The sequence below is a fragment of the Phoca vitulina genome, unplaced genomic scaffold (genome assembly GCF_004348235.1).
Source record: "Phoca vitulina isolate PV1807 unplaced genomic scaffold, GSC_HSeal_1.0 scaffold50, whole genome shotgun sequence".
NCBI classification, from domain to species: Eukaryota; Metazoa; Chordata; class Mammalia; order Carnivora; family Phocidae; genus Phoca; species Phoca vitulina.
This window is the reverse complement of record NW_022589753.1, coordinates 1,845,959-1,859,979: the sequence shown is the minus strand read 5'-3', so window position 1 is coordinate 1,859,979 and position 14,021 is coordinate 1,845,959. Positions and strand designations below refer to the sequence as shown.

General features: G+C 57.2%; 1 protein-coding gene across 1 annotated transcript in view; it reads left to right on the top strand.

Annotated features, from left to right (window-relative positions):
* CDH4 (cadherin 4) overlaps nt 1–14,021 on the top strand; it is a 541,856-nt gene that overhangs the window by 478,648 nt on the left and 49,187 nt on the right. Inside the window, exons 5-6 of the mRNA XM_032387709.1 lie at nt 2,448–2,603; nt 8,680–8,824. Coding sequence (XP_032243600.1) covers nt 2,448–2,603; nt 8,680–8,824 — 301 coding nt within the window. The remainder of the gene's footprint in view (nt 1–2,447; nt 2,604–8,679; nt 8,825–14,021) is intronic.

Here is a 14,021-nt window from a genome sequence, read left to right as displayed (position 1 = left end):
GGAGGGGGAGGAGTGGGGTGGGGGGAGATATGTGGGGGTGGGGAAGGGTATGTGGAGAGGGAGGAGTGGGGGTGGGAAGGGGTATGTGGGGGAGAAGAGTGGGGTTGGGGAAGGGTATTGGAGGGGGAGGAGTGGGGTGGGAAGGGGTATGGGGGGAAGGAGAGGGGGTAGGGAGGGATATGTAGAGGGGGGAGGAGTAGGGGTGGAGAGGGGTATATGGAAGGAGTAGGGGAGGGGTATGGGAATGAAGGAGGGGTATTTGGAGGGAGAGGGGTTAATGGTGGGGGAGGGGTATTCAGGTGGGGGAGAGGTATGTAGGTGGGGGAGGGTATATGGAGGGGGAGGGGTATGTGGAGGGGGAGGGGTATGGAGTGGGGGATTGTGGAGGGAGAGGTAGAGGGGTATGGGAATGAGGGAGGGGTATTGGAGGGGAGGGGCTAAGGGTCAGGTAGGGTTATGTGGAGAGGTATGGGGGAGGGGAAGGGTATGTGGAAGGGGCAGGGGGGTACATTTCCAAACCATCACCCAAGATGTCTACTCAACCTCTGTCACCTTGCATGGGTACAAAAGACTTTCTTGTGATGAGAACTTTGGGGACGTGCAAAGATGCAGCAGAGTCCCATGAGCTGTGGTCACTGTGCTCTCTGTCTCATTTTGTGACTCACTTACTCCAGACAGGGAAGTGTGCCCCAGTGTCGCCTTCACTCATCTTGCCCCCCACCGCACCCCAGCTCCGGCGGGCACCGTCTGTCCTCCGTGTCCAGGGAGGCTGAGCTCAGGGGTTTCTTCATTCAGTTTTAACTGCAGTCTTGTCATAAAACGCCCGGTCCAACTCTGCTCTGTGGAGCCAGAGGCTTTCACTGTGGTCCATTACGTTATAAAATGTTGTACGGCCCCGCCACTTGATTTCTGGAAAAAAAAAAAAAAGCTGTATTTTGTAAAGGTGTGCGGTTGACCCCTGAACGATGCAGGGTTGTCGGGGCACGGCCCCCGGCACAGCCAGAAATCTGCATGTTAACTTCTGACTCCCCAGACACCTAACTGCTAACAGCCCACTGTCAGCCAAAAGCCTTACGCACAAGAGAGCAGGCGATGAGCACATATTTTGATGTTATGTGTATTATAGACTCTGTGCTTACAACAAAGTCAGCTGGAGGAAAGACAGTGCTGTTAAGCAAATCATAAGGAGGAGAAAATATCGTTACGGTCCTATACCGCATTTATCGATAAACATCCATGTACAGACGGGCCGGCACAAGGCAAACCCGTGTCCAAGAGTCAACCGTATTCAAAGTTGAATTCCAGTCTGTTAGTTTGACCTTATCCATCATACCTTTTCAGTCTCTGTGGTTTATTTTCCCACAGCTCGGAGAAGTCAGTTACCTTGCAGTTGGTGACCCCGTTCCCATCAGGTGCCCCTTATCATTACAAGAGCTTTTGCTGCCTCTAAATGGAAGACGTGCTTCCTACTTTTAAATTTTTCTATTGAAGTATAGTTCACATACAGTATTACATTAATCTCAGGTGTACAACACACACCTGAATGTCGGGCGACTCGACAGTTATTTACATTATGAAATGCTCGCCACAAGGAGTGCAATCACCGTCTGTCACCATGCTGTACGTCTTACTTTTAATTCTACTGTTGTCCTTTTTGTCTCCCAAAGACTAACGTTCTTACCCCATCATCCGGTCCCCTGCCCCCTGGAGAACACAGAACTGTGCGCTCATCTCGGCTCTTCCTCAATCAGACCTCGCTAACTTCCTCGGGTGTTGGGAGCCAGAGAAACGTTATTAAGTTGTTTTTTCAACAACATCCAGCTTCTCTGTGAAAATGCTTCTGTGTGTACATAGTGCTGTAGCCTTCTTGACGACAGGCGTCAGTGTCAAATCTGTGTCTCCGGGCTGGTCGCGGGGCCTTCCTGCCCCTCAGGGACCGGATCCTGTCCCCTGGTGCCTCCGTCAAAGGAGCAAGAAGATGGGACACGGGTGAAAACTGAGGGGGCGTAAATGGGCCGGCTCCCAACCTCTCTTCCCTCTGGACTCTGGGGCGGCTGCTCTGTTGTCCTTCCTCCATCTTTCCCCCGTTTGACGGCGGACATTAGGCGTGTTTGCGTCAGGGCTGCAGCCATGTTCCACCGTTGCTTCCAGTCTTCCCAGTGGTGCTGGAGTCTCTACCGCGTGTCCCACGCTCCCTGCAGAGACTCTAACTTGGAATATTGTGTCTTATCTTTCCCCGTTACCTGCTGGGCCACTGGACGTCTAGTTGGTGGCACTCCGTAACTCCCTGACTGCTGACTGCCCTTCCGGTTCCCAAAGTGGTCCCGAAGTACCTCAAGATGGCCAAGTGCAAGGAAATCCGGGGCGGGGTGAGTGTACATTTAGGGAGCATGGCCCCTGCTCCCCGCGGCAGGCTGACGTGCCTCTCCTCTTGCTCCTTCTTCCAGATCCGGTCTGACAAAGACAACGACATCCCCATCCGGTACAGCATCACGGGCGTGGGCGCCGACCAACCCCCCATGGAGGTCTTCAGCATCGACTCCATGTCTGGACGGATGTATGTCACTCGGCCCATGGATCGGGAGGAGCGAGCCTCCTACCACGTGAGTACTTCGGGCCTTGGGTTCCTACCTTTAGAAGGAGAATGTGGCTCATACTTTCAGACTCTTACCTCTTGTGTATCCCACTTCATCTCACATCCAAACATCCATCTATCCATCCATCCATCAATTCCTCCATCCATTCTTTCCTTCATCCATCCATTCTTCCATCCATCTACACATCCGTCCGTCTACTGATCCATCCATCCACCCATCTACTGATCCATCCATCCATCCATTCTTCCATCTATTCCTTCCTTCATCCATCTATTCTTCCATCCATCTATGCGTCCATCCATCTACTCATCCATCCATTCTTCCATCCATCCCTCCATCTACCCATCCACTGATCCATCCATCCATCCATCCATCCATCTGTCCATCTATCCATCCATCCATCCTTCCATTCATCCATTCCATCCATGAATCTACCCGTCCATCCACCCACCCACCCACCCACCCACCCATCCATCAATCCACCCATCCAGGGAATATTTCTCTAGTATGTGTCAGGCCTGTGGTTGGCAGTAGGCCTGAAGTGATAACATGAGTAAACATGGCCTCACTCTGGGGGAGCTTACACTGGGATTAAGAGGCATCAAAACCTCTCAGCCTGAAGCCCTTAAGAAAGGCTGTGTCCCCAGATTCTTCAGCAGCCAGACCACAGGCCTTGAGAAGAGTGGGTGTAGTTACTGCCACAGCTCTGCGTCCTGCCCTAGAGACGCCATTGGGAATGGGCACGTGGCTGGCATCCCGACTGCCCCTCGGAAAGCGGGGGCCAGGCTCAGGGAGAAGGAAATATAAGGGAAATAGACTGTTTTGTTAGCTGGTTCGAAAAAGAGCTTCCCTTGGATGCCTGAGTATCTAAAGGAAAATCGTCGTATCTTTTCTGAGCCAGACTGATGATTTTATTTACGGGGCTAGGGAATGTGGAGGAAAGCACGCAGACATTGAAACCCCGGCAGCGGGCAGTCACTGACACTCAAGCACACTCTGCCTCTGGCTTCCAGGCAGACAATTTCAGGGGTGCCTTCCCCCCTGGAAGGGGCTCTCGGGGACCTCCTCTGAGGCACTGGTGAAATAAGGCGTGGTCGTTCCCACACCAAACACTTACCAGGGGCCAGACCCTGGGGACGCACTACCCCTCCTCCCTGCCCTTCTCTCTCCCTCCCTCCCCTGTGGTCTGTCTACCCTTCCAGAGGCACATGCCCCTCCTAGAATGCCTTGTTCCAGGCATTTGTGCCCCGGAGTCTAAAGGGATGCTTAGCCAGTGGTTGGGGACGAGCAAATGTTTCCAGCGAGTGAGAACAGAAGGAAGGGGGGCAGCTGTTGGCTCGCTGCATTGCCCACCTGGCCAGGGGTCCCTCTGCCCTGCGGTCTTTGACCCTGCTTGGCCAAAGACCTCGAGAGCCTCCTCCGACATCGGAGGCTTTGTCTCCAAATGGCCCCACAGAGAGGCCACTTGCTGATGCTCATGTTCACCTCGTTCAAGATTAGACAGAGTCCTCTTTAATTATCATGGTCGCCCCTCCTCCTGGGCCCAAGGAGCCCCACGCCTCTCTCCAGGAGGCCAGACAGCGGGGCTGGCCCCAGGCGGCTCTGGTGTCAGCTGGAATGTCACAGGTTGCTTCAGCGGTTTGGGGAGGGACGAGCTCTCGGCGGGGCACCTCTCCTGCCTTCCTCGGGGCTCCAGCGACCCCTGCTGTCCCCAGTACCGGTGTCTTCTCTGGCTGTTTCTTATGGCCCTTCCAGACTGAACGAAAGCCTTTGTCGTAAACCCTGGGCCGGGCTGCCCTCCAGAGCCTGCGGCTCGGCATGCCACGGCCCTGGTGAGCCTGGTGGGAAGGGGCTGCCCCGGGCCAGGCCCGCTCCGCTCCTGATGTCAGGACGGCTACAGAGTCCGGGGCCCCGTGCAGAATGAAGTGGGGGGCCCTCATCTGGACCAGGGATTTCAAGTCAGTGACAGCAGAGCATTTAACCCCACACGGTCCCTCCTGTGCGTCGGGCCGGCAGGCTGTGCGGTCTCAGGCCGGGAAACGGGCCCCCTTCGAGGACGGGCAGCGCAGGTGGGCCATCAGCCAAGCCCGCTTCGGAGGACGCGGCCCCAGCTCCTGCTGACTGCAGATCCACCCCTGACAGAACCCACACCGAGTGGGAAGGCGCTCCCTTTCATTCTATTTTAATTACTTGGGACACCTTGAGCTCAAAAGGAGACCTGCTTTTGGTGTTTCTGGGTAACTGTTTCTCCTCGGCATTTCACACCAAAGTCAGCCCTGGAATTCCGGGTTCCCCGGCAAGAGTCCAGCCCCGCCCTCCTGCCGCCGCCTGAGCTGCTGGTGCCACGGCCCCGCCCAGACGGCTCAGCCCAGAGGACAAGGACGCAAGGGGGCGTCTGAACGCCGATGGCCGCTCCAGGGAGTGCGTCGCCTGCCCGCCCCCGTTGCTCCAAGGGCAGGATGGTCGATCCACCAAGTGCCAAGGCAGTGACTAGCGTCCTGCAGAACAACCTAGGCCCCCGTGCACCTCTCACGCACACCTCCATTTCCGTTTGTTCCTTTCGCCCGATGTGACCCCAAAGCCTTGCTCAGCACCAGACTCTGCCCAGGAGACACGTGGCGTCCGAAGCTAGATGGCTCTGTGACAGGCCCCCTCAGAAAAGCCGGGGGTCACGGGCTGGCAGTCCCCGGGGATCAGGGTGTCATGCTGGGCCTGGAGGGGAGGCCTCTGGTCCTCTCCAAGGACGCCTGCAGGCCACAGCCCCTCCTCACCCAAGCCGGCCAGAGAGGAAGCAGAGAACTTGGCCAGGGGGGCGGGGTGGGGGGGAGGGGAACCGTCCACCTGTCCCTGCACGCTCGGCTCCGTGTCTGGGCCTCCATGGACCTGCTCACCTCCAGACACTTGGCACACGTTCCCTTCTGTCTCCCGCCACGTCCTGAGGTTCCATCTTGGGAGATGAGAAATCCAACCATGCCACCATGTATTAAGTGTTTCCTGCTTGCTCTCGTGAACCAGGAAATGTGCTCCAGGGGGGTACCCACCTCAACCTCCTCGGGCCCCATCTCAGAAGTGAGGAATGTCTCCCGGGGCCACCCCTGGCTGCCGCCTCCAGCAGGGTCACCCCTAGACCCCACAAGGTGACAAGTCGGTGGGAGATAACGGGACCCAGATCGGAGGAGAGGTCAAGTCCATATGCCGAATTCCAGATTGAAACCTCATGTTCCATCTTTCAACTCTCTGTCCCAGGGCGGTGAAGCCTCGAGAACTCTCCCGTCCTCCCTGGGGTTGGGAAGCCGCTCTGGCAGTCCTCACACTCCTTGTGAGACTAAGGCATGAGCCCCTCTCAGGACTGTCACCTCGCAGGACGCCCACCAGAGCCTTCGGGGGCAGCTTGTGGGTGTGTCAGCTCCCTCTGCCGCGTAACAAGCAGGCACAAACTCAGCGGCTTAAAATAACACCCATTTCCGGGCTCGTGTTCTGTAGGTCAGAAATCTGGTGGGCTCTGCCTTAGGGTCTCACAAGGCGGAAATCAAGGTGATGCGTACCTGGAGGCGTCTGCTTCCTGCTCATCCAGGTTGTGACGGATCCAGATCCCCCTTCCCCGCTGACTGTCGGCCAGGGCCTCTCTCACCCCCTTAAGACACCCGCATTCCTCGGCACGTGGCCCCCTCCACTTTCTCCAGCAGCTATGCCCTGAATCTGCCCTCAATGTCAGCTTCTGACTCCCGTGCAGCCACCAGCCAAGGCAGCACCGTGATTTTAGAGCCACGAGGCCGCCTTGTCCCACCCAGACATTTCCCCCCGTGTCTAAAATGTAGCCCAATCACAGGCGACCCCCCATTGCATCCACATCTGGGGATCCACACCCCACATCCTCAGGCACCTTTGACCACGTCTCCCACCTGAGAGCAAGCTGATGAACTGTGGACACGGGTCACTCGGAGACAACCAACAACACATCAGTGTTCAAATGCATGAAATGAAGAATGGTCATGTTTGCTTTTGCAGGATGATTCTCTAGAAGGTTCTTTGGAGGGTTCCATAAATAAGACCTGAATGCTGCCACTACTCTCATCTTGGGCAAATTTCCTAATCTTCCTGCGCCTCCCTTGCCCCATCTGTAAAATAAAGATCGGGACGATACTGGTGTCACGGGTGCTTGTGGAAGCTGAGGCGGGTCACCCACGCAGTCACTGATGCGGCCTCCGGCAGGAAGTCTCCAGCGCCCACGCACAGGCGCTTCCAGGGCCCACATGGAGTGCTGCGTGGTCCAGGCTCCAGGAGGAAGCCGGCGGCCCGCAGTTAGGACACGAAGCAGAGCGAGCCGCTGAGAGGAGGCGGGCATGCACGCACGGGTTCCTCCCTGCTCCTGTCCCCACGGGGACGCGACACCAAGCCCCTGCGTTCGTGTTTCCCCGTCTCGCTTCCGCGGCGAGAAGGGACAGACGTCCTGCTCACGGCATCGCAGGGGCGGCAACCTCCCTTTGCATGCGAGGCTCGGGTTGGCAGGTCACGGAGGCGACCAGAGCTCCCCCGGTGCCACCATGTCTCCGCACCAGGACGGGACGGCCCCCGCCAAGCCCACAGCGCGTGCCCAGCCCGAGAGGCGGACGGCGGCCTCCCCGCCAGGCCACGCTGCCGCTGCCAACAGCGTCACCTTTAACTGTAGCTCCCAGGTACCTTTTCTCAGCGGCTTCTTGACCTGCTGGAAGAGCTGAGCTGCAGGACGGGGGGCAGGGTGGGCCCGAAACTGCGAGGGGTGCTTCCCGGCCCTTCCACGCGGTGCTCGGAGCCGAGGCGCCGGGGCTGCAGTCACCTCTGGCCCCCCGGGAATCGGGCCCAATGTGGTCCTTGCAACATCACAGGCCGGCTTCCCCTGGGAGGCTTCTCCTCAAACACCCCACTTCAAGGGTAAAATTCCACTCGGGGCCGTGGGGACCGAACCAAGCGCCAGGGCTGGTGTAGACATTGTTGGCTGGAGCCTCCCTGGGGCAGGCGTGGAAGGCGCGCCGCCTCCTCCTTCCCAGAGGCTGGTAGGGCGGCCATGACGCGGGGCACCAAGGAGGAGAGGGCCGTGTCGACCCCCCGCCTGGAGACATTTCCCCCCACAGGCCTCAAGCACGCGCTCTTCTCACACCCTGGGCGTGGCACTGTCCTGTGGCAAAGACCTCGAGGTCCGATGTGAACAGCTTGCAAGGTGATGGGGTGTCAGCTGAGAGATGTGTGACAGTCACAGCTCTGGTGTGGACAGACCTCGGGGAGACCCTGTCCCTTTCCACCCCCTGTTCTCCCCCAAATCCCAGGTCCTGCATGACCCTCCCCAGCCCCCCTGCTGCCCCCAGGCCTCCGCTGCTCCATGTCCCCCTTTGGGACCTCACACCTATTCTTCTCCCTGTCCCATTCACCAGGCCACAGCTCAAACGTCACCTCCTCTGAGATGCCTGCCTGGCCTCCTCCCAACCCCAGCCAGTCGCTCCATGTGCCTTCTCTTCCTTCTTGGTGTCCGTCTCCCTTCTCGACGAGAAGCCCCAGGGCTGGGCCTTGTCTGGACCACTGAGCAATAATCTAGGGTCCAGCCGGTGCTTGGTACATGGAGGCCCCTGACAGATCCTGGTTGAGTGGATGAACTGATGAATGAATGAAAAATCCAAAAATCGGGGTGCCTGGGTGGCTCAGTTGATGAAGCATCCGACTCATGGTTTCAGCTCAGGTCATGACCTCAGGGTCCTGGGATCAAGCCCCGCATCAGGCTCTGCGCTCAGCAGAGAGTTTGCTTGTCCCTCTTTCTTCCCCCCTCCCCTGCTCGCTTTCTCTCTCTCTATCTCTCTCTCAAATGGATAAATAAAATCTTTACCCAAAAAAATCCAAAAATTAAGGGTCCTCTCACAGCTCTTCCCCGTGTCTCCAGAGGAGAGCACCGAGGCTCAGAGGAGTTTCGTGGCATGTCCCAGGCCCACCCCCCTGCCGAGACTGTCCCTTGGGGGACCCAGGCCCTTACGTCAGCGCCAGCCCAGAGCTGTGGGCCGGCAGGAGCCTGCCCTGGGCTGTCCCCAAGGCTGACAGTGTCTATGCTGCTTTCCAGCTCAGAGCGCACGCAGTGGACATGAACGGCAACAAGGTGGAGAACCCCATCGACCTGTACATCTACGTCATCGACATGAACGACAACCGTCCCGAGTTCATCAACCAGGTCTACAATGGCTCCGTGGATGAGGGTTCCAAGCCAGGTGAGCCCCCCACCCCTGAGGAGCACCGAGTGAGTGGGAGTCAGCAGGCGAGGAGGCCCCATGCTCAGGGAGCCGTGACCACCCCACGGGCCTCCTCCCCATGGAGGCGCTCACTTAGCAGGTGCATGTCGCACGCACTGCAGGCCGCACAGGACCCCCGGGAGCAGGGCCCTTGCTTCACGGGCTCCTCGGTCCAGAGGGGGGTGCAGACAAAAGCCAAGCTAAAGCAAGTACGTAAAGCCACAGCACGGATAGTAAGGCTCGGAAGGAACCCAGGGGCGCTGAGAGTCGTGGAGGCGCCTGTAGGTCAGGGAGGACCCCTCTGTGGAGGTGACATAGAGGCTGAGAGCTGAGGCATGACAAGGAGCCTCTTGGAGAGAAGGTCTGGGGGGTGGAGGTGTGTTGGAAGGGAGCCTGGGGAAGGAAAAAGCAAGGGCAGAGGTCCTGGGGCAGGAGACGAGGTCAGAGGGAAGACCCGATATCCGAGGTCTCCCGCACCACACTTTCCATTTTATTCCAAACCCCGTAGGAAGCCCACGAGAAGGCCAGACTCCCGCGGCCCCAAGCGGTGAGGCCGCATGCCTGCAAGCCTCAGTTCCCCTCTGAGCTGACCAAAGGGCCAGTCTTACCCCAGACTTCAGTTTGGCATAGATGACCTTGACCACGTGATCGTGCACCACGGCCCTTGCTAAGCATGTCTCTGCAGGAGGTGGGCCCCTTCCCTCTCCTCTCTAGCAAAGACAAACCTGAAGTTCCCAGGAGGTGTGTGTGGGGGCCAGAACCCCCAGCCGATGCTAGACCTGGCCTGGGAACCAGCAGCAGCACCTGGGAATGCAGCAGAAATCTAGAACCTCTCAGCCCACCCCCCTCCCTGACTCAGTCTCTGTAGGTGAGCAGCACAGCCCTGCACTGCTCTCTCCTGCGGGGACGGGCGGCATCCCTGGGCCAGCTGCCTGGCTGGGGCTGGGTGGGTGGAGCTGAGCTGAGCACCCCCAGGGCCGCCAGGAGTAGCCACTGAAATGCAGGATGCCCAGGGGCACGGGAGGATCAGAAGAACAACTATTTTCACGCATACTTATGCACCAGGCAACATTTGGGAGCCGCCTACAGTGACGAGGTACTGCTTTTGTCCTGAACTTCAAGTGTCCCCGGGCATCTGTAGCTTAGCGGGCAACCCCACCCCGGCGGCCCTGGCGAGTATCCCGTCCCGGGAGGGCGTCCGGGCTCCTGGGAAGGCCTGTGGCTCTGGGCACACGGACCCTCGAGCACCGGGAGCCTGAAGCCCAGCCGGCTTCCCGCTTCCTGTGTTCGGAGGGGTCAGCCGCATCCCATGCAGCCCACGGTGGCGCGGTGAGGCCAAGCATTTATCATCGCTTCCCCGCCTGGAGCAGGTTGTCATAGTTCCGTCTCCAGGGGCTGCTTTTTCAGCAAGGTGAATTGTGGTTTTGATTGATTGTCTCGGAATCGCGAGACGCAGTCCAGCCCGGTGTCAGTGAAGGGACGGCATGTGACATTATGTCTGCCCGCACCTTGGGCAGCTTCTCCCCACAGCCCCTGAGGAGCAGGGACAGGCTGCCGACGGGCAAATTAACTCCAAGCGGGCAGCTCCTGAGGCAAGGGGGTGGGGTCGTGAGTGTCAGGCTTGGGGGTGCTTTCTCGTTAGCACAGATAAGGTGGGCCTCTCTCCCCACGACCCGGCACACTCCGTAAAGGTGCCTGGATATCATAAATCACACCTCCCTTGTCTTACTTTAGAACAAATCAATAGAGAAAGTCTTCCCAAATGTGTAACTGGCTTTACTCATTAGGATAACAAAAGCAGCAAATTGTTGTATCTCCTCCTCAAAATCCTGATAAGCCTTTAAGCCTGGAGATCGGAGCAGCCCCCGCCCCCCCATCGCCCCATCGCCCCAGCTCCACGGGGCCGCTTGGAATGCCGAGCATGGCCTGGAAGACCGGAAGGCTGGTGTGGATCCCAAGACGGGTCCTCTTTCCCCGTTCACTCCTGTGTCTTTCATGGACTGTTTGCACTAGGTGTGGACTGACTTTCAGGGTCCCTAGGGGACCCCGCGTCTGTCTCTGATCCTGGAACAGCCCTCAGAGGGGAACAGGGATGCCACGGCTTTGTGCAACGCCCAGGACGCAGCGGGGCCGTGCTGCTCCCTCACGTGCCCGGCCAAGGCGAGTTGACCCCAGACAAAGCATGCCGTGGCGTCCTGGAGGCAGAAGCGCCCAGGGCTCGGAAACAGTCTCCGGGGTGTCCTCCCTTGCGTCAGTTAATCACCATAATAGAAGGTTTCACTCGGTGCCTTTGCGGGGTAAGGAAAACCTATCACCAGAAATTAGTCATTATTCTCTGGCATGATGGGTTAAGGAAAGGTTTCAGATGTACATTCTAAAGGAAAACAAATGGAAAGATGTATTAAACATTGACTCACCCAGATACAAACCTTTTAAGGTTTGGGTAGTTCATATGGGGACATTAGCAAAGTGACTCAGGGGTGGAGTCTCAGGAGGAGCCCACATTCACCCCACATTCTTTCCCCAGCCCCGGTGCCCCGCCGTGGTATGGAATCCTCTTTGGCGCTGCTGGAAGGCACAGGCTCGGAGGGTGTGGAAGCCCCAGGGTGGCCCGTCCTATTTGGTGCAGCAATGGTCATTGTGGTTTGGGGTCAAGAGTGCCCGCTATTCTGATCTCAGCTGTTAGATCTCTGGGTCTCCAAAACCCACCTTGAAAGCCCCTGGAAAAGGGAATGCATTGGCTCACATAATTGCCAAGTCCAGAGACAGGAAGCAATCTCGGGTGCTGTGGCTAGAGTGGGACTGGCCAGGGCCTTGCTTACCTCGGTCTGACTCTCCCCTCCTCGGTGCTGGCTCATTCTCAGGGAAGTTCTCTCTTCCTGTGGACAAGACGCCTCAGCAGCTGCAGACGTAACCATGAGCCCCGGGAGAGGTCCCACTTCTTGCTGGAGTCCAGCAGGGGCCCTGGGAGATCCCTGTGATCTGGCTTGGGTGCTGTGCCCATCCTGAGGCAGTCCCCACGGCCAGTGCATGGACAGTGAGCCTCTTTCAGGCACAAACAGAGTCCGGTTCTACACCCCTCCAAGTCATTGGGTCTGACCCTGTGGCTGGTGTGGATCCCCCCCAAGGAAAACCAGATCGTTGCTTCAGAAAGGGGGCTGGATACCAGGTAGGCTCAAATAGCAGGTGTGTATCACATGCAGTTGTAAGAAATAATAGAGACACCCCACAAATCTTCACCCGTTTCCCCCGTGGGGACAGCTCGCGGAACTGTCATGCATGATCACGCCAGGACGTTGACAGTGGTGCAATCACAGACCTCACTCACACGTCGGCGAGTTTCCCAGCGTGCGCCCACACAGACGTGCGCGGGTGCGCTTCCGTGCAGTCTCCCCACGTGTGTAGATTCCTGTGACCGCGGTCAAGCTGCTGAACAGCTCCAGCGGGAGGGCCCTGTACTGCCTTTTAGAACGACAGCTTCTTCCCTCCCCCACCACCCACCCACCGACCCACCATCCCTAACGCTGCCAGGCGCTGCTCTAAGACCTCCCTTCGGATTCCCTTCTTTAACGCTGCGACAGCCCTACCGGATAAGCACTTTTCTTTTCCCCACTTTGGAGATAAGGGAACGAAGGCATAGAAAGGAGGCAAGATTTAAACCCAGGCAGTCTGGCTCGTGAGCCACAGTGCTCACCATGGGACACACTGCTTCCCCTCCCCAGTCTGTGTCAGGAATGCATTCGGCCGCAAGTCACAGAAAACCCACCTTTGTACCAGGAGGGGTCTGGGGGAGAGCTTGAAGCTGCCCATGCCCCTCCCTCTGGTTTCTCACCCCATGGTCCCTTGGAGGCTGCGTGCCTCCCAGCATCACATCCACTATCAGGCAGAAGGAAGGAGAAGGAAAGAGAAGGACAGAATGTAGCACGGGCAGTGTCCCCCCAGAAAAGCACAGGTTGTGTATGAAAGTGCCTTTCTCCAGGATAGAAAAATATAAACCCCACCCTCAAGAAGTCCATCGTCCAGTTGAGGAACCCAGAAATCCGTACGTTATGTACGTGTGAACGAGTGGTAGAGATGCACATCCGGCAAAGGCAGAGAAGCAAACACGCCAGGCCTTCAGGAAAGGAGAGCATTCTCCTGCCTCAGGGCCTTTGCACATGCTGTGCCCTCAGCCTGAATGTCCTCCCCCCAGTCACTGTGACACTGGCCCCTTTTCCTCCCTCAGCTAACATATCACTCCTGCAGAGGTGTCTGCCCTGCTTGCTTTCCATTAATACTGCCTTACTCTTTGGGTTAGTTACTCAGTTTGTGGCCAGCTTGCAGCACTGGGCAGAGATCCTATCTGTTCTCTTCACTTGGACAAGGGCAGGACTCAGTGGACCCCAGCCCTCGCCTGACCCTCTGGAGGCTACCCGGTGCTCAGGACAGGCCCGGGTCCTGCGTCCTGGAGCTCGGAGCTGCTCGGCCATCAGCTCTACCAGGCAGGCTTCGCGAACCTCGCAAGGAAAGAGTAATAATCCACAGTGATTATCTTTTAACTAAAAAAGGCTTTAATTGGAATTCCTGATTTCCCTAACCCCTTGTAAGTGTGTGAGGGCCTATATTATAAATTTTGAAATTAATGTCACCTTAAAATATTAAATAGCAGAGAAATCTATATGCTGAAAATGAAGTCAAAGAAACCTTCGTCTAGATAATGCAGAGTTTTTGCTTAAATAGATTATTCTATTAGCGGCCCGTTTATTTATTTATTTTATTTCTGAGCCGGCGGAGCTCTCCCTGAGATGAACGCCATGGACTAATGCGCAGATGGCACGAGATACTTGAAAGTCATCTGAATATTAAGAATTTAAATCTTTAGCCTCAGTGATTTGAGCAGAAAGCCAATTATGGGGCTGAATTAGTTTTCAAATTAAACTGCAGTTTAAGGCTTGTGAAATTAATCCTTTAAGGCGGACGGCAGCGCTCGAACATGAATTCCGAGGGAGAGCCGACCCTCTGCTTTCTCCCCTTTCCCTGTTGGTGCAGCCAGTAAAGAGGCGCCCTGCACCTCGGGCGGCGGGCAGCGTCCCCGCTTAGATGAAAACACATCCTGATGTTCTGTTTCGTTTGCCAAGAAAAATGGAAACCTCGCTGCTGGCAAGAGAGGCCAGAGCAGGCGCCCGGAGGAAGGAAG